At 41.2% G+C, this 24,776-nt stretch overlaps 2 protein-coding genes across 3 annotated transcripts in view; both read right to left on the bottom strand.

The window, feature by feature from the left end:
• Pip5k1b (phosphatidylinositol-4-phosphate 5-kinase type 1 beta) overlaps nt 1–24,776 on the bottom strand; it is a 325,417-nt gene that overhangs the window by 238,066 nt on the left and 62,575 nt on the right. The gene's annotated exons all lie outside the window — the stretch shown is intronic.
• Fam122a (family with sequence similarity 122A) lies at nt 77–1,116 on the bottom strand. The gene has a single exon (XM_008852283.2). The coding sequence runs from the start codon at nt 989–991 to the stop codon at nt 125–127; it is 867 nt and encodes a 288-aa protein (XP_008850505.1). The 5' UTR covers nt 992–1,116; the 3' UTR covers nt 77–124.

The following is a 24,776-nucleotide window of genomic DNA, read 5'->3' as shown; positions in this document are numbered from 1 at the left end:
GGGGGGGGGGGAGTCAAATAGGAAAGAGCCTCAACTTAATCGACAAAGTTCAGTGCTTGTTCTAACTTGATTTTTCTGTCTCTCCATTGCAAAAAGGGGGAAAAAAAAAGTTAAGCTCGGTGAATCACTTAGATGAAAGTTCATCTACTGGAATAAAGGGAGAGGCTGCTTGGGCAGGTGACACAGGAGAGTCGGTGGTAGTGCTGACTTTCGCTGGTGAGTTACAGGACGATCCCGCACTGCTGCTGTTTCCATCCAGGGTATCCGAAGATATGCACACACCGGTATCTGACAGCTGTGCAACGTCAGAGGACAGCATGTTGGTGATGCCCTGGAAAAATCTCTTTGGCTGATACTCAGTTTCCATTTCACATTTTCTTTTCAATGGTCCAAGAACACTTGGTCTAATGCAGTTGATGGGACTCTGGCTTCTCCGGGTCGTAAATCGGGTAGTTGGGCTGGGGATCGGGCTTGGAGGCAATCCATTGCTACTCACAAAACTTTGCAAGGACGGTGAAAAACACTGCTTCCCAATCCCGCGGGTGGGTGACGGTGCTGGGGACACCGGAATGAAGTCGATGCGCTTGGGGGAGGCGGATTTCTCCACGTCGTTGTCACTCAGGCTGAAACTTTCCTCCCAGGAGTGGCTTATCTGCATTGCGGTCTGCACCTCGCGCTCGTGGACCGTCTCTCGGTTGATCAAGTCCATGCCCTCCTCCTGCTTGATCTGGTGCAAGCGGCTGCTGTGCATGCGGACCGGGGAGGCTGGGAGCAGCAGGCCGTGGCGGCTCGGGAACGTCGTGCTGTTCCGCCTGGCGCTCGGCGCCTCGGCCTGGAAGACGGGCGAAGTGTCACTGAGGCCGTGGATCAGGGGGGCGCTGTTAGACCTCCTGAGGCTCCCGCCGCCGCCGCCCGGGCCGCCGGCCTCCGCCGGGGTCACGCCCGAGCCAGGGGGCAGCTCCAGGTCCAGCTCCATCTTCTCCTGGGCCATGTCGCGGCAGGGAGGCGGGGGCGGTGCTCAGTCAGGGCCCTGGGACTCCCATTCCCCGTAGCCTAAGGCCGCCGCCGCCGCCGCCGCCGCCGCCACCGCCTTCGAGAATCTGTCAGCAGACTCGCGCCTTTGCGCATGCGTGCCCCTTCGCGCAGGCGCCCTGACACGCCCGTCCTCCAGGCGCCCGCTTAACGCGTCATCGCGGTGCCGCAGCCGGTGGGGGACCAGCGGTGGTTGGGCGGTTCATGGATACGTTCCTTCCGCAAATAGGTGCTGGGCGCCCGCTCGCGGGAAGCCACTTATTAAGGCCGTCCTATTCAGAAGTATATGCTTAGGAAACAAACATGAGCTCATAATGACACGCCCTGGGTGATGTGGGGTTTTATGATGGAGAATGGGATTGGCCTTGGCCTAGCCCAGGTGGGCTTACCAAGGGAAGGGACAGTCTTATGTCGTCTGAAATCGGAAGGAGGAGGCAACAATGGGACTTTGTAGAATCTTCCTTGAAACGAGAAGTCACCACTACCCAGCTAGGTGGCAGGCGGGAACCAGGAAGGGAGGAAGCGTGTTACCCTGGTGGTGGACAACTGGTTCTGATCTTTATGAGAACAATGAAAATTCCCATGTATTTTCAAGCAAGGGTACAGTAACGTGAGTTTTTCTTTGGCTGGGGTCTAAAGAACAACATTGAGAAATTAGAACCCACAAGGAAAAGGCCAAAGAGGAGGATACACTGTCAGTGATCAGAGGTCATGGAGAGAACAGCAAATTTGAGAACTAGGAGGTTGGGGGGAGCCTTTATTTTTTATTTACAGTCCCATTTCTGGCACTGTAAACATGTACTTAAAAATATTTATTCGGTATGGGGTTTAATGAAAGAAAAACCAGTAGGTCATCATATTTAGAAAAATAACTTTTCTTGGCTTACATAACTAATGTGAACTTTATGTATCAATAAAAGTAATTTGTATTTGTTCATTTATTTGGTCAAGTCTCACCTGTCCCAGCCTAACTACTCCCTATGTTCCTGGTACAGTGCTAGAAATGGGGCCTATTAGAAATGAGGGCATTTATTTTCTACTGGGTGAGGCTGGGGGATGACAAAATAGGGGATTTTCCAACAGTGGCAAGCATTTGGGGGAAAAAAATAGGATGATGTGGTAGAACACTACTGATAGAACTTGAAGGACAATTAGATGGAGTTGTAAAAGACAAGTGAGTCATGTAGACACCTGGGGCTGTTACAAGAAGAGATACTATCAGGTGCTAAGGGCCAGGGCAATGGGGACCAATGGGGATGGTGATATGAGAGGGCAATGGACTGTGGGTCTCATCCTATGATGAAAAGCCACTGAGGACTTTAATGCAGGGCGATACTGTGTTTATGCTTTATCTATGTATTATTTGAGATGGAGTCCCACTGTGTTGCCCAGGCTGATCTCAAACGCCAATGCTCAAATAATCCACCTCAGCTCTCAAGGAGCTAGGATTAAAGGCACACAGTATCATAGCCATCTTGGTTTAGGATTTAAGTATCACTCTGGCTAGGTGGAAAATGAGCTGAAGAGGGCAAGAGTAGAGGCCAAAAGATAGATTAGGAACCTGCTCTGCAGAGCAGGGTACTGGCCTAGAGTTGTAGCAGTGGTGGTGGGGAGACAGGAAAGGAACACAGGTGTGAAGTTAAGAGTTTGGGTAGGGTTGAGATGGAGGTAGCTTTAAGATATAAATGCAACTAATATGAACTGATAGTGATTTTTTTTTAAGCTGAAGCAAGTAAGATGCAGAGATCAGTAACAAAGCATTGCAAGGCTTTTAGTAGAGGGAGGAGGTACTAATTTTAAGTCTCTTGTTTCCCAGTCCATATATCTTTCCACGAGCCTGGCATGGTGGTTTATGCCTTTAATCTGAGTACTTGGGAGGCAGGGGCAGGTGGATCTCTTTGAGATGGAGGCCAGTCTGACCCTACCTAGAGAATTCCAGGCCAGCTGGGGCCACAGAGAGACCCTGTCTCAAAAACAGAAACCCCTCATGTCTTTCCGCCATATTTCAAGGTTTATTTTAAGTCCCTGCCAATATGGATCCTGATGATAAAATAATACTAAATATTCATGCCTACAATTAATAGAAACATTTTTAATGATTTTTAAGTGCCAGATAGTATTCAAAGTGTTTCACATGTGTTCCAGTCTGCTTTCAACTGCTGTGACAAAACACTCTGACCAGTACCAGCTTGGGGAGGAAAAGGTTTATTTGGCTTACATCTCCCAGGTCACAGCTCATCACTGAGGGAGCCCAAGATAAGAACTCATGGTAGGAACCTGGAGGCAGGAGCTGAAGCACAGGCCATGGAGGATCGCTGCTTGCTGGCTTGCTTCCCTGGCCTGTGCTCAACCTGCTTTCTTATACAGTATAGGACCACCTGCCGAGAAGTGGCACCACTCACTGTGGGCTGGGCCGTCTTACATCACTCAACAAGAAAATTCCCCACAGATATGGCCACAGGCCAGTCCAATGGAGAAACTTCCCCAATTGAGGCTCCCTCTATCCAGGTATGTCAAGTTGACAACTAAAGCTATCCAGCACAACATGCAATATCTCATTTAATCCCCACAACAACCTTATGAGGTAAGTATTATTAACCCAGATTTGCAGGGGAAACCAAACATAGAGATTAAGTAACACCCACAGAATGGCAGCAAATGGCAGAACCTGGCCTCTGTAGCTCCAAAGTCATGCTACTGCTGCCTCCATGTACAATGATGTTTCGGGTCTGAGAAAAACAATTTCCATATTGCTGCTGGTGTAAAGGCAGTGGTTGAATTTGATGGGCAGGTAGGATTTTAGTGAATGACATTTTATAAAGAAGTAGCCGATGCTTACAAAACAGTGAATTTAACTAATAGATGAAATACCTAGAGAGGAATAAGTAATGAGAAAACGAGTCAAATAGAGATGCAAACGCCTGGCAGAAGTATCTAAACATGGGAGGCAGTCAGGGGCTATGTGGGTTTTGACAAGAAGAATGACACAGTGAGAGCTGTGTTTTGGGATCTGACAGATATTTCAAAGATGGAGCGAGGTCAAGTTACAGCAGGTGGAAAGAACCAATGTTTTAAGTGTCCAACTGCTCACTCATCATTTTAAATACCCCAAAGTCTCATTTTCTCCTTTCTGTGGTTTTATAAATCAAATGCTGACCTTGTATATTACAAATTAGATATGATGATGTTAAAGAGGGACAACTGTCCAAAAAAAAATCTCAAAAGGCCCTATTGCCAGTAGACGGAAGAGCAAAGGCTGGAATCAATGGAAATCAGGGTCTTAATTTAAAAACCAATATGCTGCTACTTGCTGAAATTCATATGGATTATGGGAGAATTTGATGACTATGAGACAAAGGATGTTCAGAAACCAAAGCTGGGAACAGAAGGAGGAGATGTATTTGGGAGTCAGCAAGGCAGCAGTGGACACTTCATATGGAGAGGATGAAGAAGGAGCACAAGTGACTGAAATTCAGTGTGAATGGATGCAAGAATGATACAATGCTAAATAAAAACAGTGAGAGAAGAAAAGTGTTCAGAAAAAATGAGGTAACAAAGATTATTTTATAATATTCATAGCATATTACTAAATTATTACTAATGTGGCTCAGATATGCCAGTCATTGTTCATCCATGTCTAATAAACAGTCATTACTGTTACTAATAACAGTGATTGTGGTAAGTGCACAAAATAAAACATCATCCATGCCATTTAGTTGTCAGAACACACCAATTAGCAATCTCATCTTTTTTTCATTTCAACCCTTGTCCCTACAATAAATTCTCTAGCCAATTTTCAAGATAATCCTTTTTAAAAAAAAAATAAAAAGTTTGCATCATTGCTTTGCTGTTCTGAATCCTGTGATTTTGTTGATTCTCTCAGAAAAGGCTGAAGTCATCCCAATGGCCCACAGTTTCTCTGATGTGTCTGCCCTCCCGCTGACCTCTCTAGCTATTTTCCCCTTCACTAACTCCTTTCCAACCTGAGGCCTCCTTGCTCCACAGCCATCAGACACTGCCCCCACCTCTCTTTGATGACTCTTCTCCCAGTGGACATCCACACTATACAGTTCCTTCCCATCACTGCACAAGTACCATTGACTGAGACGCTTTCTGACTTTCCCTTACAAAAAACAACAGCAGTTCCCAACGCCGACCATGCATTCCCACACCTCTTAGCCTGGTTTTATTTTCCTTGGGAAGTAGCACATGGTCTATCACTACCTCTATTTTTATTCCTATTTCTATATTTTCTTACCTCTTTCCCAACTGAGAATGTAAGCTCCGTATGAGCAAAACCCACTTTGCTTCAGGCCGTAGGCTTAGGCTAGGTCACAGCCACCCACAGACTACTCAATAAGAGTTTGTTGAGTAATCATGTGAATGAATGATAAAGAACGAATGAAACAAATGAACAAGCTAATGTAGGTTTGTCCAAAAGGAAAGAGAAGCCTATTATTTGAAAATCTAGCCTAACAGGATTTTCAAGACTGATCCTAGGTGCTCCTTACTTTGAGAGTTCTTTTTCTTATGCCAGGAATATTAAGATTAGTTATAATGTCCTATAGCCCACACAGGGTAAGTTATTTGAATGAACCATTATGTAAACCAAGAAACTCAAGCCCTATTCCATTCCCTTTTCAATCTTATATTGACACATGCTTGACAGATTTAAAATACTCTATGTTGAAGATTCGAAGGAGTGTTTAATATATTGAGGTACCACTTCCTCTCAGAGCTATCAAGGACAAACTGGAGAACATCACAGCTGTTGCAAATGAAGTATGCCAGAGGCAGGGTCTGAGGGACTTGCCCCAGTAAAATAACCCTTTTGGTTTCATGAATTAAATACCATACTTAACATATCTGATATTCATGTTCACTCCTACACCATAAAACTACAACTCTCTTCAATAAAGTTTATTGTGATTAATATTCTACATAAACTAATGGATAGTTTCATTTTAATTCCTTTGGCAATTTTCCACTGTCAAGCCTCCAAGCATATGGCAAGGCAAATTTGCACCTTATTAAATAAATGTGAAATATGAAAATGTGTGCTATGTGTGTAATATGAGATCGGTGCAACTACCTCAACATCCCACATTAACTAGCATCACTAATCTAAAGTGAAAATATTGCAAAAATAAAATCATATTCAGAAAGCATAGGAGCTCAGGAATAGTTTTTTTGGTCTTTTTGAGACAGGGTCTCCCTGTAGCCCCAGCTGACCTGGAACTCACTATGTAGACCAGGCTGGCCCTGAACTCACAGAGATCCGCCTGCCTCTGCCTCCAGGCATGTGAGACTATGCCTGGAGCTTAGGAATTTTAACTGGTACAATTTAGGAAAAAATTGTCAATATACTAAAAGACAGTATGTGCATCCACACCCCTGGGTATGCCAAACACCCAAGAGAAATGAGTGCTTGGTTTTACTAAAAGAAATCAGGAATATTCCTGATTTACTATTTATAATAGCCTCAAATAAAAGACAAGCTGGAGACCCATAAAAAGGAATGGGCGAATAACTTACACAATAACATTCTTTACTCAACAATATGTTTGAGTTACAGCATAATACTGGATAGAAGAAATCAAACATAAAGAAGTACACACTCTGTGGTTGTAACCAAAACCAGCCGAGGGAGGTAAAAGCCAAAATAGTAGTTTTGCCCAGTACTAACTGGTAGGAGCACACAAAGACGTTCCATATCCTGATCTGTGTGCTAAGACACAGGTGTATACATATATAAAATATATGTCCTATGTATGAAATTATGTCTCAAAATGTCAATATGGCAAGAAACACCAGGATTGGCCATGTAAACAAGGAAAGAACAGAGCAGGAATAGGAATATCCTTCAGTGGAAGGAAGATACGTTGTGCAAACATTAACCATGCCTCCAAACTGTAATGCTAAATTTCCATCTCACTGATGTACATAATCAGTTGAAGAGCAGCTTGTCCTTGACAGTAGGCAGAAAGGAGACAGAACACCATCCCCCTAAGCTATGTTTCCTTTGGGCCCTGAGCACCCAGACTCCAGCATACTCACAAAACACTGTAGACTTGCTGAGGCCAGTTACAGATCATCAAAAGAGTCATGAGCTGGCCTTGGCCCTGCTCCCACAGTGCCTCAAAGCCAGCCACCTCTGAGAAAGCAGGAAGGAGGAAAAGTCCAGCTCCCTGTCTTTCATTTTTTCCACTGCAAGCTTTGCATATCATGTCCAACTCAGGTTGGCACTGCTGCCTTGGTGGTTCCCTCTGCACAATTCATGAAGTGGAACATAATTAGACTAGCATCTAAATAACTCAGTGTGGGCTGTGAAAACAGGTGAGCAATGAACAAAGGTATACTAACACAATTCTAGCCACCGAGACCTTATTCTATCATAATGAAAGAGAATTAGGAGATAATCTCAGAAGTTTACTAGCTCTTCACTCTGGGTCATTGAGTTCAATTACTACCTTCAAGTGACTGAAATCTACCAACTTTAATAGTTGGCAACAATTGGGAATTTATCAAGAGGATACTGACCCTTCCCAACTTTCATTTTTAATGATAGCAAAAGCCCATCACACCATTGAATGGAGCCATATCCTTGTAGAGGAAATACAAGGGTATAAAGAGAAGAGACTTACTGCCTACATACACTCTTGGGGAGGTTCACGTAAGTGGATATGAATGGTAGTTACTTAAAAAAATTTTTTCAAGGGGGAATATTAGGGAAAATATTAAACATTTCAAATGTCCTTCTAATCCCTCATGTTCTAGTTTGCTTTCTGTTGCTTGATAAAACACTGACCAAAACAATGGAGAGGAAAGGATTCACTTCATCTAACATGGTACAGTCCATGGTTAGGTGAAGTCAAAGCAAGAACTCAGGGCAGGAACCTTGAGACAGGAACTAAAGCAGAGACCTCGGAGGAGTGCTACATACTGATTTGTTTCCCCTGGCCTGCTCAGCTACCTTTCTTATACAGTCCAGGCCAACATGCCTAGGGATGATACTTCCCAAAGTGGGCTGGGGCCCCCTATATCAATTAGTGATCAAGAAAATGCCCCCCAGACATGGTCACAGACTTATCCCATGAAGAAATTTCTCAGTTGAGGTTCTCTCTTCCCCAATGACTCTAGTTTGTGTTGACAAAAACCAACAAGCACATCCCATTCTTTATTCCTTTATGTCTTTTGTATGGAACAGAATATAGGGTCAGTATCATCTTGTTCCTTACAGATTTCAAGCACTGAAAGCAGTGTCCATCTTTTGGCACCTTCTCTTTGGCACTAAACACCTAAGTCATACTCCAAGATTATGATCAGTATTATTTTCTATAGCTATATGTATCTGTTTCTCTATCTACTATCCCTTGCAAAATTAATGCATTGTCAAAAGGGGGAAAATACATGATAGCTTTCAAATCATGTTTAAAATAAGAGCTAACAGATTTCACATAATATATATGTTAATATGTGAAAGTATGCCAAGGCTGTAAATCTATTCATACCAATATGCTTGGGCCTTCCAATTTGTGAATACTGTAGTTTGGATCTGGGATCTCCCCAAAGGACATGCATTGGAGGCTTGGCCTCAGCCTATGGCTCTATTGGGAGATGGTAGAACCTTGGAAGGTGGGCCTAACAAAGGAGTGCTTTAGTACCTTTTAAAGGGCTTGTGAAACACCATCTCTTCCTCTGTCCCTTTCATGCTCATCTTGAAATAAATAGGATTCTTCTACCAGATGCTCCCACTGTGATGTGTTGCCTCCCCAGGGTCCAAATGAGTATGCACTGGAACCTCCAAAACTGTGAGCCTAAGTAAGCTTTCCCTCTTTTTAAGTTGATTACCTGAGGTATTCTGCTACAATTACAGAAAGCTGATCAACACACTGATGTTTAGAACATTTCTGTAAGATCTCCATAAATGAGCACTCAGCAGAACTATACCAAAGAAAGCGCTAAACCTGGAGTCAAGTTATTATAGTTCCAGCCCTGAGACCTTGCACCAGCCTGGCAACTTCTTTAAGTATCACTTTTCTCATTTATGAAATGGGGACAGAGCCTCTTTGTTGTAAGGATCAAATAATACGGTGCCCATAATAGGCTTACAGACAGTAAAGGCCCTACACAAACTGGTTTTTCTTTATTAACATACTCTGTGCCATGATCACAGAGACTGTCCTGATCTTTAACTACCCAGAGGGCTTCCTGTGTTTTCTTGCTGTCAGTCTGATCTATAGAAGGAGAATCTCTCTTCATCTTCCCCCACACAATAGTAATTTTAAAGCCAGGCCTTTTCTGTGGCCTAAGAGATATGACTCAAAAGGTTCATATAACAATAGGGGATAGAGGAAGGAAAAAAATGGACAAAATCGTGTTCCTATGATCTCTACTCTGTGTACGTGTGTGTGAGAAGAGGAGAGGTGGATACCCACAGGACTGAGGCCATTCATCACTCAGAATGCTGTTCCCCACAGCCAGCCATCTGTTGATCCCTAGCAGCAGTAGCAACCTTCCCCATAGCGCTGAACTCTTCAATTGGGACTAATCCCAGAGGCTTACTCTTATGCATTCATTTAAAACCCTGCCTGGAATGACTGCTATCACATCACTGTCCTTCTTGGTATACAATGTGTTGCACATGGACACATATATTTGACTGTGCCTAACAAGCTGAACTCAGCCTTTCATTAAAAAAAGTTAAAATATGAGTAAAGATGAGGAACTGGAGAATCAGTGTCAATAGTTAATGTTCCTTAAGGACTGTCTTTGCCTCCAAGTAGCCAATCCCTACAGACACACTGTGAGGAACAGCACAAATGTTCCAAAGAACTCTGAAGCTAATGTCTCAGCCTAAAGCTTCCTAAACAATGTGTTTAGGGGCTGGAGAGATGGCTCAGCAGTTAAGAGCACTGACTGCTTTTGCAGACGACCAGGGTTCTATTCCCAGCACCTACATGGTGGCTACAAACGATCCTTAACTCCAGTTCCAGGGGAATCTGAAGCCATCTTCTGACCTCCACAGCATTGCACGACACGGGCGCACTCACATATATGCAGGCAATACACTCATACACATAAAATAAAAATAATAAATAAAATAAAAAAAACACACAATGTGTTTAAAGGAACTTTTTTGGCTTAAAGGGTGACTTTGCATAGCTAAATGTTATCTAACCTCCAAGACACTTAAAACAGCAAGGTTTTAGTACTAAGGGGAGAGCTTGCAGTTTGTTCTTGACTTTGTAACAGCTGTACTCTGAGCTAACCATGACAACAAATGCAACACAAAGCAGTAAGGGTGAGGTGCTCTGAGTCCTGTCTCATATGAATTGTTAAACTGGATACACTGAAATCCAGTATCTGCATGATTACTAAACCTGTAGCTCAAATTTGTTAGTGGAAAATGAAATATTATTATCCATGGGGTTCAGCCATCTGAATTCCCCACTTATTAGGAAATGGTACAGATTTTTCTTCACTTTCCTTAAAAATACATATATTATATTGTGTGTGTGTGTGTGTGTGTGTGTGTGCGTGTAAGTACTTGCACACGTGTACCATAGTACAAGGGTTGAGATTGGAGGACAACTTGCAGGAACTGTTTTCCTCTTTCTACCATGTGGGTCCCAGGGATTGAACTCAGGTCTTCAGACTTGATGACAGGCAGCTTTGCCCATGGAGCTATCTAGCCAGCCCCTTTACTCACTTCTGGAAACTCCAGTCCTTAAAACTAAGACACTTTTCACCACACAATGCTGCTCTCATTATAAGTATATAATGGTACTTTATACTTAATGTGGGTATCTGTGCCAGGAATGTTCCTTAGTATTTTGTGAATATTCTTTAATCCATTACTAATCATTGAAAGGATTATCTTCCTGTACAGATGAGGGAAAAGAGACATAGAGGGGTTCGCCAAGTGACTCCAGCTGAGTTAGTAGCTAAATGGTGGAGGAAGCTGAGCCCAAAGGTCCAGCATCAGAGGTGGAGTGCTTAGCCTCCACTTGCTGGCACCCTCCTAAAATAGCTCACTTGCTGTTTTCCTGGATCTGGAGGTGATCTTTATTTATTTATTTATTTATTTAATTTATTTTTTGTTTTTAAGCTTAAAAATATTCTGATAACTTTTTTCTGATAACTTCATGTACTCTTTCTTTTTCTTTGATTTCTTTATTTTTTATGGGGCTTTTGGCTACTCTAACATTCCCCCCTCTGAAGAGGCAACCCTAAAATCTTTTAAAGATTAGATAAAAGCTCTCAAATGCTTTTGACATTTTTGGCCTTTGGAATGGAGCAGGTTGCTAAGAGGCCCAAGGACATTGTGAGTTTTAGCCAAGAAACTGGCTACTTTTCTTTGGGGTCTTTTTACCCTAACTGTCTAGCCAATTCCTACCTCCTATTCTTAAAAAATGCTGCTGTCTTGTGTCTGAAACAATTCTTATTAGAAAAAGATGAGGCATTCACATTGTTATATTAACTTATGGATACTAATGAGGTTACAAAACAAAGTAATTAATAATGTTCTATTTATCCCAAAGCAATCAGGAAGAGTGACGCAAAGGAGTCGACTTTAGAAGTCCCCTATGTGAACCTTAATCAGCAAAGTAACCAAGGGTCAGAGGGAACCAATGATTTCTTCAAGGTCAGAAGGGCATCCAAAAGGCATCCATTGCACAGAGAGAGGATGTTTCAAGTCCTTCAGATTGCCCCCTAATGTTTGTTCCCTGGATTCTTCTCTCACTGTGTACAGCATGCACTCCCATAGTGTTTGCTACTGTCAATATGCTGTTATCTTTCAGATCTATATCCCTAGAGAGGGCTGACCTGTCATCTCTAGACTGTCACATATTGCCATCTATCAGACATTCCTACTATGTACTCCACAGGTTTTTCAAGCTCATCTTATCAATGAATGAATGAACTCACATCTCCCTACCAGTAACTTACTTTTTCTTCTGAAAATGAATTGTTTGCTCTCCATCATATTTTGACTCCCATAGGTCAGACCTCAGAAGGCTGCAGGAAGACTGTAGAAAAGAAGAGAAGCATGCCTCTCAGGTCCAGAGGATTTCTGCCTGCACAAGTTCTCATTGAAGAATGAGAGCTACAATGAGGGTGGAGACTGCCAACTTCAAAGCCCTGGAGACTTGATGTAACAGTGAGACAGTATTATTATTATTATTATTATTATTATTATTATTATTATTATTACTACTACTATTATTGTTTAGTAAGCAGAAAGAAAGGTTCCTGAGTTTTCCTTTAGAAGCAAGAGAAGCTTTTTACCTACTGAATAAATATGCAGGGAGAGGCAAAAATAAAGAGTTCTATATACATTCTAAAGAATGTAATGTATACACATATAAAGGACAGAGGTCACTTGTCATATGTGGCAGAAATGCTGAATAAGGACTGTTGTTTTGTTTGGGACTGGGTGCTGCAGATGGGAGGAAGAATCAGATGGAAGCAGCAGCACTGGGGGCCGGTGGGCAAGATGGGGCTGTGAAATGGGCTACATTGGAAACAACTCACCAAATGCAAGTTGAGAAAATATTTCTAACTCCACCTGGGTGCCAAGTATTGTGCTAGTTATTTCCTTATGAAATCAGAGAAGAGCAGGCATTCTAACATTAATACAAGGGATCAGGGGAGGATGATTAGGGATCAAGTTTTCTTAAACTTTTTCAACCCTGAGAAGTGGCCAGTGGGTAAGACATAGACTGATGAGACCAAAGTCAAGATCGCTGGAACAAAACACCCTAGAATAGATGGAGGAGATGGAATTGAAGGCACAAGGAACAGGTTACAAATATTTATTTCTTTAAAGTCTATTAAATAACCTAGAGTTTTACATTAGCCAAATATGGGGAGGCTACATTTTTCTTCTGGTTCATAACTCATGACTAGTAATGTTTTAGAGTATTAAATATGTTTACTCTGTTACTTCACTGAAAGCATAAAAAATACTACCTCTCTTCAGTAAAAGTGAAGGGAAAATTCAACTAATGACACTGCTTCTAGAACACCCTCTGGACCTGGCCATAAGCTAGAAGAGGAAACAGCAGAAGTGACCATGAAAATCTGACCCAATTTTTCCTACTTAAGGAGGAAATGTAAAATCTAAGCCTCAATTAATCTTAATGATGTGTCAAAGAACATATAGATTTCCCAGGGCTTACAACACTGTGCACATGAAGGATTCAGAAGGAAGAAAGAATATACTGAGGACAACGGCCCACTTTCCACAGAGGCCCCTTAGTCTTCTAACTTTTCTTTTTCCTTTTCCTTTTCTTTTTTTTTTAAATGAGACAGGGTCTGGCCATGCAGCCCAAGATGGCTTTACACTTGCCTATCAAGTGCTGGGATTATAGGTGGATACCTCCACACCCATTTAATTTTAATTTAAAATAATTTTTCAATAAAAAACATGGAGGCCATGGGGGTATATTATTGGGCATGAACAAGCTGTACCTTACTGAAGCAATTATTTCATAATTTAATCATGTATTCCCCATATGTTTTAATTAGTGTATCCAAAATAACAAATTCTATTTTTATTTTTGGTGTGTGTGTGTGTGTGTGTGTGTGTGTGTGTGTGCGTGCGCGCTAGAGGAGGACCCTGGGTGTCCTGCTCTACCACTCTCTGCCTTATTCCAGTAAGACAGAATCTCTTATTGCATCAGGAGCTTGCTGGGGTTGTTGCTGTTGCTTTTCCCAGCTAGCATGACTGACCAGCAAGGCCCAGAATCCTGATTCTCTTATTTCTGATCCCCAGTGCTGGTATTACAGTAATGCCAGGCTTTCGTATGGGTGCTGGAGATTGAAACTCAGGTCCTCAGGCTTGCACAGCAAGCATTCTTACCCACTGAGTCATCTCTCCATCCCCTTATTTTACCAAATATTATTGTATTCAAGAATGCATATCAAATTATTTTTATTACCATAATTTCATTTATTCTTTTAAAAGTTAATTTTATCAACAAATATATATGTAGTAAAATGAATCCTTTTTAATTGAATTTTTGTGTATTATACAAAACATCCTAATCTTTATGTCGCTTTCCTCACTGGCACTCTCCCATATCCCCCACACCACTGGATTTCATGTATTCTGTCATTTATGTTAAGGTCTATCAAGTCAAGTTAGTGTCCCCTGATGTCCCTCAGTGCAAGTTCATCCACTGGAGTCTAGTCAGCCTATCTAGAGTCACTCCCTTAAAGAGGACCAGCTCTTCTTCACCCAGTAGTAATTAGCTACCCAAGAGTTCTTCGGCTAAGATTGGGGCCTGCTGTCCATTTTCCCAGTTCTATGCTGGGTTTTTGTCTGCTTGAGTTTGCATGGTTCTTGTGCTTGCTGTCACCATTACTGTAAGTTCATATTAGCAAGGTCCGAGGAGCCTGTAAGACTCTTTCTATATGGTCATGCACCTCCTCCCCTGGCCCTTACAATCTTCCTGCCTCCTATTGTGAAATGGTCCCCAGGTCCTGGGTTCATGGTCCTCTGTTGCATGAAGGAGCTTCATTGATGAGAGTTAAGAGATGCATTAGTATTCTCTCTACCCCTTGTTCTACTATGTTCCATGAGTCTTCGGTGTAGAGGTTCCATTGTAGATGTGTCACTTAGGGTTGGGCATTTCACAGGCACTTAATATCTATGTGTGATCAGCTGTGGAACTCTGAATCCTTTTACAAAATACATTTACTGAGTTTTGCCAAGTATGTAGTCATATAATCATGGTGATCATTAGTGATTGAATCTTAGCAAAGCTTTCTGGTCACCTTTTAAGATGACCACATAGCTTGTTTGTTTGTGTTTTTGTTTGAGATAGGCTCTTCTTGTAGCCCCAGCTGGCTTGAAACTCTCTATGTAGACCAGCCTCCCCTCAATCTCAGTGATCCACCTGCCTTTGCCTCCTGAGTGCTGGGATTAAAGGTGTACATCCCCACGCCTAGTCCAGATTTCTCTTCTTTGATTCATATAATATGCACTAAATCTTCTCCAATATTGAACTAAGCTTACATTTCTGTAATGGACTCTACTTGATCATGATATTTATTTAATATACTGTTAAATTTTAATTGCTGTTATTCTATTGAACTGTTTTCCATCAATATTCATAAGTGAGACTGAGCTACTGTTCACATGTACAAGCACATGTACATGTTCATATACACCATCTTTGTGAATTTCTGGTAGTAAGATCATTTTGACATATTAGCAATACTTGAAAGTCTTTTTCTGTATGGTTAAGATGGTGAACTGTAAACATGTGCCTGGTACTACAAATCTGGCCTAGACCCATGCTTGGGGAGTTCAGAGACCCCATGGGTAAATCTACTACTATTATTTTGCTAAAGGGACATAGTATCAAATTGATCTCTAAATCTATATCTCTATGTCCATAAATTAGTGCATTTATGAGACCACATCAAAGTAGTTTTTTTGTGCAGTGGACAGTGGTGAATGTAGAAACTCACAACTGGTCAAAGGGCAGGGAGTTAAGTGGCTATGGAATACTCAGCCACAAATGGCATATCTATGTATGGCACACTCCTCCTGCCAAGGCTCAGGGATGATCATGGAAGAGGAGGCAGAAAGACTGTAAGAGCCAGAGGTCCAGAAGGACAAAGCAAAACAGTATCTTCTGGATATGTTAGGACCTCTGTACCAATGAACTCAGAACAGCTGTGGCTACCTGCAGATGACCTGCGCAAGATCAATACAGTCAACATTCCAGCATGGAGTGTGGGAGGAGTTGAAGTGCCCCCACCCCTAGGTGAGGAGCTAGGAATAGTTGATAGCATCTGAGGGAGAGAGAGTCAGCTTTCTTTAAGGGTGTGGCCCCTGGTAGGTTTCCCATGCTCCAGTGGATGGCCTCATACCCAGGAGTTTATGGATAGCACAAATTGGACCAGGTATGCTATAAAAGAAAAAAAAATAGAACACAAAGTTAGGAGGGGCTTCAGGGCAAGGGTGGATCTGGGAGGAGTTAGGGGGAGAAGCAAGGGGTGAATGTGATCAAAATGCACTGTATGCATGTATGAATTTGTCAAAGAATTAATAAAAATATTATATTAAAATGACAAAACAGAAATATGACCATTCATTGATTTATGTGATATAACTGCAGGAACCAGGAATATGAAAGGGAACCAGGGAGGTAAAGGGAAAGAAGGAACCTGAGAGAGAACAGTAGGAGAATGGCAGGAAAAAGGTATTACTAAGGAAGAACTATGTAAAAAGGGGTTAGTTAAAGGGGAAGGGGGGGAAGGGGGGCTATACAAAGAACTATGGGAATAAAGGGGAAAAAATTTCTCCTGATACACAGTAAAAAGAAAAAAAAAAGGCCTTAAGCACAGAAGGAACCCTATGGTCCTACAGGATGGAAGAAAGCCCTACCGGAATCCATATGGTTGTTAAATGAAAATCCCAGTGCCAGAAGTGGGTTGCTGCCCTATGAGCTGTTGGCCAGAGGGGCCCTAGAGGTACCCAAAACAATAAAGGACACTGCCAATAATGTTGGTTGTACACTGGAAGTGAAAGGTAAAACTGTATTGCTGAAGACACTACTCAATGTGAGTGAGGGAGAGAGAGAAATCAAGCTTGGACTAAGCTGGAAACTCCCTGCCAATGGATAGGCGGCTTTCATAGTGCCAGAAGGCAAGATGCTGATGGCTGGAGGAGAACTTTCCCCTATAATTCTGCTCAACAACAAACCCTGCGTGCTGTTCTATCAACATGCCAAATAAGATGTTCCAGCTGGTGCAACAGTGGTGTATCTAGTGTATGTACAACCAGCAAATTTTAGATTGGATATAATGCCCACTCCTAGAGGTAGAACACACATTTGGTACTATGGACCAGGCCAAGCCCCTGTGGCAAGGGAGGATACAGGCCCCAGTGAGGAAGCCACTACAATTGTTTTGTTAGATGGATGTGATGCACCTACTAAAGTACTGTCCAAGCATTTGTGTTTATGCCCATAGGTTAAGTTACTATAGTAGCCATTGTTTAGATGTTCTTCTTGCTGTTTGTGTTTTTATGGTAGATGGAATCCCACTGAAATGTGTCAACAGTCCATGGAAAACAGATGATACAGAGACCCGAAAGTTCAGTGCTTTGCCACAATGGGAGGAAGATCATCTCACACCTATCACCTCTTCCAAGGCTCAGGGACTTTTGTGGAAGAGGTTGGCAGTAAGAATGTAAGAGCCAGAGGAAGGGGTGGAGTGCTACCTGGAAGTATCCACCCAATCAGTTGACCTTAGCTGCATGTGGGAGAGGGGCTAAGGATATGTAAGTCGAGAACTCCATGAGGCACCTCTCTCAAATTTTGTGTGGCTGTCAGGAAGTCACAGGATCTATATTTGAGTGTGGACTTTCTGGTACAGCTATAAATGGAGGGGCACTCTTCTGTAAAATAACCCCCCACCCCATGTTCTGTTAGCAAGCCCAACATGTTGGCAAATCCTTTGGTCTTTGATTTCTTCTTCCTATTCCCCCCCCCTTAAACTTCATTTTATATATATATATAATATATATATATTGTTATGTAATCTGCTTCAAGTTATTTCTGGAAAAATGTGTTAAAAATTGCCTCTCTTTGGAATAATAAAAAATAAATAAAGCTGGGTGTGGTGTCACACACCTTTAGTCCGAGCACTTGGGAGGCAGAGGCAGGCAGATCTCTGTGAGTTCAATCAAGACCAGTGTTGTCTACATAGGGGGTTCCAGGCCAGCTGGAGCTACAGGGAGACCTAGTCTCAAAAAGACAAAAATAATAAATAAGTAAATAAATAAATAAATAAATAAATTTTTTAATTAAAAAGAGAAAATTGCCAATAATCTCATCATTTAGAAATAATTACCTTTGATATTTTCATGTAAACACTTTGAGTATTTATCTATCTACATGCCTGTGTGTTTACATATATACACTGTTTTCTAGCTTGCCCTTTCTGTTGTGAACATGTTTGCATACCAATAAATACAGATTTATACCTTCAACTTCAATGGATTTAAATTATGACTACATCATAAACTTCGTACTTATATTCTTGAAAATAAGGGGTAAGTAGTAAGTTAATTTTTAAAAATTATTTTAACAGCCAGGCATGGTGGCACATGCCTGTAGTCCCAGCACTTGGGAGGCAGAGGCAGGCGGATCTCTGTGAGTTCAAGGCCAGCCTGGTCTACATAGTGAGTTCCAGGACAGCTGGGGCTACAGGGAGACCCTGCCTCAGAAAAAAAAAAAAAGACAAAACAAAATTTTAACAATACTGCATTGAATATTTACTTAAAATCCTTGCACATCATTTAACTATAGGACAGACTATTAAAGTAGAAGAGTTGATGCTGGGGAAATGGCTCAGTGGTTAAAAGCACTGGCTGCTCCTGCAGAGCCCCCAAGTTTGGTTCCCTTCACCCAAATGGCTGTTAACAACCATCCATAACTCCAGTTCCAGGGGACCTGACACTTTCTTCTGGCCTCTGCAGGGATTGCAAGACATGGGTGCACTTACAGACATGCAGGCAAAACACTCATACACAAAAAATATAAATAAAAAATAAAGTAGAAGGGCTAAGATCATGAAAGCATATTTAAAATAATTTTATATGTCTGTTTCTTATACTAAAAAGGAGCAAAAGTCAAAGATTTCTTGCAACTCATTATCTGGTGATAAATCTTACTAATATTTTATGATAACTACCTGTCTTAGTGGCTCCTTCTTTTTAACCATTCGTGAGACTATAAATACATATTTTGTTTGTAATTACATTATACTAAATTTTTTCTACACAGCCTCATTCTACATAGCTATAAGATAGATCCAATAGATAAAAGAACCACACTTTGATTACGCACAGATGCGAATTTACCATATGTCCAACATTTGATATAATAAATGATCACCGCCATCCCCCTCCCTATCCAATTAGTTTTTCAGACTAAACTACTAGGGGCAGAACATCTAGATCAGAGAATATATACTTCAAGGTTTTATGCAAGCAAGTCATCCTTGAGAAAGTCTACAGCAACAGACAGTCCAAAGATTTGAGAGCACCCATCATGTCCACTTCAGCCTTGGTTCTCTGCATTTCTTTTGGAACTTAGATGACAAAAAGTAGCACTTTTTTCTTGGCTTTGATTTTGTTTTTGTTTTGTTTTGTTTTAAAAGAGAGTCTCGGGCCAGGCGTGGTGCTGCACCAAATAAATGAAAGAAAAAAAAAGAAAAAGAAAAAAGTGATGGGGAGATATGGGAGGTGTTGGAAGGGATGGAGTGGGCATGGATTTGATCAAAACACCTTATATGCATGTATGAAATTCTCAATAAATTTGTTGTAAAGGATAAAAATTAAATAATAAATAAATAAATAAATAAATAAATAAATAAAAGAGAGTCTCATGGTGTAACCCTGGTTGACCTGGAACTTGCTATGTAGTCCAGGCTGGCCTTAAACTCAGAGATCCTCTTGTCTCTGCCTCCCAAGTGCTAGGATTAAAGGAATACATACCATGCCTGGCTCTTTGCTTGTTTTTAAACATTTATTTTAAAAAAATTATTAACATGGCTGGGCATGGTGGCGCATGCCTTTAATCTCAGCACTTGGGAGGCAGAGGCAAGTGGATCTTTATGAGTTCGAGGCCAGCCTGGTCTACTTAGCAAGTTCCAGGCCAGCTGAGGCTACAGGGAGACCCTGTCTCAAAAAGACAAAAAAAAAAAAAAAAAATCATTAGCACATGTTTTTTGAAGTGCTCTTTGTTCCTTCCAGCAAGTCAGGGAATCACTTTATAAGACTGCTTAGTATCTATCTATATACAAGATAACCAGAATAAATTACATTTCTGCCCTAAAATCTTATATCTGATTTTGCTGGAGAATTATAAGAAGAAAGATACACATGCTTCGTACTTTTGAAAATAGCTCTGGTACTATAGAGTTTTATTTTAAATTTATTCCAACTTGGATAAAGGAGAACAACCACTTTTCCACATGACACTAATAAACATGCAGGCGTGTTTTGCTGCAGCACAGAATTCAGTATAGCATAGCTACACTTCCAAATTCTCATTACAGTGTAAGCATCTGATCAACATTTCATTATAATACAGTCTCATCTCCAACTGCTCCAGGGAACAGACCACTACAGTGATGCTAGATGCAATCTCTGTTTCACCACAATGCCAACATCTGTAATGCTAGAAGTATTAAAAATGAGAGATGCAGCTTTTCTCAGAATTTCATTTTAAAGCATGCCTTTGTTATGAACAATCATGACTGATTTCCTTTGGAGCAAGACATGGTGAATACTTACTTTTTTTTTTTCTTTTTTCCCTTTAACAGTAAGAACAAATGACCTGTAAGTGAATTCAAAATAATGAGCAGTAATTGTAACATTCCAGCAAAGCATTTTTGTAGAAATGCTTAAAAACAATATCCAGAGTACATATCCCAAGACAGTGAATTAACATAGGCTTCCCAAACTTTTACAAAATCTTGCTTTATTTAAAAATGCATACAATGGATTGGAGAGATGGCTCAGCTGTTAAGAGCACTGGCTGCTCCTGCAAAGGACCCTGATTTGGTTTCCACCACCCACATGGCAACTAACAACTGTCCGAACTCACATTCCAGGGGATCTGATGCCTTTTTCCTGGCTTCTGCAGGTATTGCACGCACATGGTGCACCACACACATGTATATAAAACATTCATATACACTTAAAAAACAAAAAAATTAACATAACATATTTTTTCATTTATCATTTTTATTTTATGTGTCTGAGTGTACTGCCTGCATGTAGGTAGGTATACCTGTGTTGTGCAATGCCCATGGAAGTCAAAAGAAGGAGTCGGATTTGTTAGTTGCCATGAGGGTACTGGGAATCGAACTCAGATCCTCTGCATGAGCAGCTAGTGCTCTTAACCACTGAGCCATCTCTCCAACCCCCATATAACATATTTTAAATCTTCATCATTTTAGTGATAATTATTAAAGAAATTGTGGGGCTGGAGAGATGGCTCAGCAGTTAAGAACATTGGTTGTTCTTGCAGAAGACCAGGGTTCAAATCCCAGCACCCACATGGCAGCTAACAACTGTCCTAACTCCAGTTCCAGGGGATCCGACACCCTCTTCTGTCCTCCACGGGCATTGCAAGACACGGGTGCACTTACCTACACACAGGCGATACACACATACACATAAAATAAAAAATAAAAAAATAAAAAAGAAATTGTGATAGTTTCAATCATAAAATCAAATTTTCTAGTTATATTGATGCCTATAGTTCAAAGATACAATTAAGGGATTACAGGAGAGTGGTGAGAACAAAGAAGTGGACTTTACCGACTCTAACTAGACTCAATTCTTTGTATATGCTAGCATTACGACTTTTTTGTTTTGATAAACTTTCTGAATTCATATTTTTAATCTTTAGTACAATGTAATATTATAGTCTTAAATGATGCTATAAAATCCAGTGAAAGAAATACTTACATTCCTAAAACAAAGGGAAAAATACTTTGATGAAAAACCGCTTATTACAGTACCGATAATAGGAAGATGATGAGAAAAATCTTAGTTTCTCAACTCAGTCATTAAACTAGAGATCCCTAAACACATAGAGCAAAGGTTGGTACACGAACACAAGGAAACAGAGGCTTTCAGGCCTCTGGGAACTTACTCATATGAACTTGCAACAATGGTGACAGCATGTACAAGATTGATGCTGATTCAATCAGACAAAAGCCCAGCATAGAAATGGGGAAATGGGCAGCAGTCCCCAACTTTAGTTGAGGAACTATTGGCAACTGACTACTGCAGGGTGAGGGAGAGTTGATCTTCTTTAAGACAGGCTGACTAGACTCTAGTGGATGAACTTGCACCGAGGGACATCTGGGTACAAATGCTTGACTAGATAGGCTTTAAACATATATGACAAAATGCATGAAATCTAGTGGGGAGGGATATGGTGGTGCAGATGGGGGAGGGGGTCTAAATTTGATTAAGATCTATTATATGAAATGCATAAAAAACCAATAAAAATATACATAAAAACCCCAAAACAAGCAAAAAATATAGTGCAAATGGGCCCTGGAGAGATGGTTCAGTGGTTAAGATCCCGTTCTTGTAGAAGATCTGGGTTCAGTTCCCAGCATTCACATTGCTGCTAACAACTACCTGTAACTCTAGTTCCAGGAGATTCAATGCCCTCTTCTGGTCTCCATGGGCATTGCATGATGAATGTGCACTTACATACATGTAGGGAAAACACTCATACACATAAAAACAAATCAATAAATAAATGTATGTACTGTAAATGATGATTGAAACAACAGGTTAGTGTAAGATGACACATGGAAATGGAAAGGTGTCTTATGTAACTAATGAAACTGTCTGAAAATCCACCCATGGCTGTGGGCTTACCTAATTAAATATTCCCATGCGCGCACCACCAATTAGCTCCCCCAAGCAATGGATGAATGAATGCTATGCAGATCATTTCCAGGTGAGATGGAATACTAAACTTTAAAATATCTTCAAGAGCAGCCAACACGATAAAGAGAATCAGAAGAAACTGGAAAACTACACTATGCCCTGGAAGCACATTGAAACAAAGGAGATGTCTGGGAATGGAAAGAGGAGAAAGGTGGAGCATCACCAGAGTATCACCAGTGTCTCCAGCTAAGTGTGGTGGTGCAGGGAAAACTGCTGGGTGCCTGGTAGGCATGGAGTAAGTAAGCAAGGCTGATCCAGTGAGGTGGCAACTCCTGAAACGAGCCCTCCAATGCACCCATCGGCATTCGCTCCTGCTCTCATCCTCTCTAAGTAACCACTGGAGATTCTACAGAGGCTTAAGGTTGATCAACACACAGGAAGAAAACAAGCCATTTTGTTACCATAATTATTACAGCTAATGGTTCTATTTTGAGCAGAAATGTATTTTTTTCATCAGACTCTGATGCTTCTGAGTATAAAGAAATTCACCAGGTTCTTAGTGCCTTTGCAAAATGACATAAAATTTACTAATCTCCAAAACTGTAATTTGTATCTTTAAAAAAAATTCTTCTTGGGTGGGTGCTAAAGAGATGCTCAGTAGTTACACTTGCTGCTTTTTTTCTTTTCAGAGAGGATCTCCCTGAATCCCCAGCTGACCTGGAACTCACTATGTAGACCAGACTGGCCTTGAACACCAGACCAGCCTTGAACACACCGAGATGCACCTGCCTCTACCTCCCGAGTGCTGGGATTAAAGGGGTGCACTACCACGCCTGGCTTACTTGCTGCTTTTGTAGAGGACCTGGGTTTGGTTCCCAGCATGCACATGACAGCTCATAGCCATCTGTAACTCAGTTCCCGGGGATCTGATTCCCTCTTCTGGCCCCTTCAGGCTCCAGGCACACCCATGGTGCACATACATACATGCATGCAAACACCCATACACATAAAATAAATAAATCTTTTAAAAAATTCTTCAACAAGTTTCCCAGTTGACACTATTATATCAACACTCACTAGCATGGGCTGTGCAGATTTTACTTATTTTTTCAACCTTACAAAATATTATGATTATGCTCATCACTGCCAACGTACTTGCTAACATCTGCTGCTTGCTCTTATATGTTAGCCCCTGTCCTAAGCATTTTACTTATCTAAAATTCCTGATACCCTATGAGGTGGCTGGTGTTGTTTTCTCTGTTTTACTAAGTGGGGAATCAGGGAACAGAAAGGTTCAATGCTATGTCTCCTCATATTTCCAAATGAATCTCACACATTTGTCACACTGGCAGACAGTGAAGCCTCTGTAGCTCTGGAATCCATCAGATGAACCAACCACAGATGAAAAAAATCCAGGAAAAAAAAAGCAACAACTAGACCTGTATGCAATATATCTGACCTTTTCTTATTATTCTCTAAACAATGCAGCATAATTATTTGTACAGCAATTACCTTGAATTAAGTATTATACATCTTCTAGCAATTATTTCAAATATACAGGAAGATGTAAGTAGTTTATATGCTAATACTTTGCTATTTTATATTCAGGACTTGGACAGTCACATATTTTGATGTCCTCTCAGAGTTCTGAAAATAATCCTCAAAAGATACAATCCAAGGGCTGGGCTTATAACTCATGGAAATGCAGCAGGCTTTTGCACACCTCTGTTCATTCACAGAGACTACTGGATTGGCCCAGAAAATCATTCACTTTTTTTCTTGCTTGGCCATTTCTTGCTTCACTTTAAGACTCAGCTCAGACAGGGCTTACCAGGAAAGAACCTTTTTTCGGTATCCCAGCATATCCTAGGAAACGTGAGATACTCCCTCTTCTGTGTTTCTATTACCACATGCATCTAGTCACACATGACTCAAGAACTGTGAACCTGTGTGTGAGTCCGCTTCTGACAGGGCTCTGGCCTTCACATGGGGAATGCCAGGGCTACTTACTATATAAGGTTTCCCAGTCCTAATTTGCACAACTCTAGGGGGCCGTTTGCATAGTCTGAGGAGTGATGGGCATTCCAACTCCAGGAGTGCAAGGTGTGGCAATTTTATACAGAACACTCTTTGCATTCTAAAGTTTATGGAACTAAGGTTGCACTCCCTAGAGTTCCCAGGGACAAGTTCAGGAGAGTTCACCATAAACATCATATAGAGCTTAGGCACTGAGCCTTCCCAATTCACTTATCCTCCAAAGCACTTCATAAAAGAAAGTCTATATGATACTACATAC

This window comes from Nannospalax galili, unplaced genomic scaffold (assembly GCF_000622305.1).
Source record: "Nannospalax galili isolate Female #2095 unplaced genomic scaffold, S.galili_v1.0 scaffold1486, whole genome shotgun sequence".
In the NCBI taxonomy this organism is placed as follows: Eukaryota; Metazoa; Chordata; class Mammalia; order Rodentia; family Spalacidae; genus Nannospalax; species Nannospalax galili.
This window is presented reverse-complemented; position numbering and strand designations above follow the sequence as displayed.

What these genes read in the sequence shown, in the direction of transcription:
- Fam122a (XM_008852283.2), bottom strand. Translation starts at nt 991, where the DNA reads ATGGCCCAGGAGAAGATGGAGCTGGACCTGGAGCTGCCCCCTGGCTCG.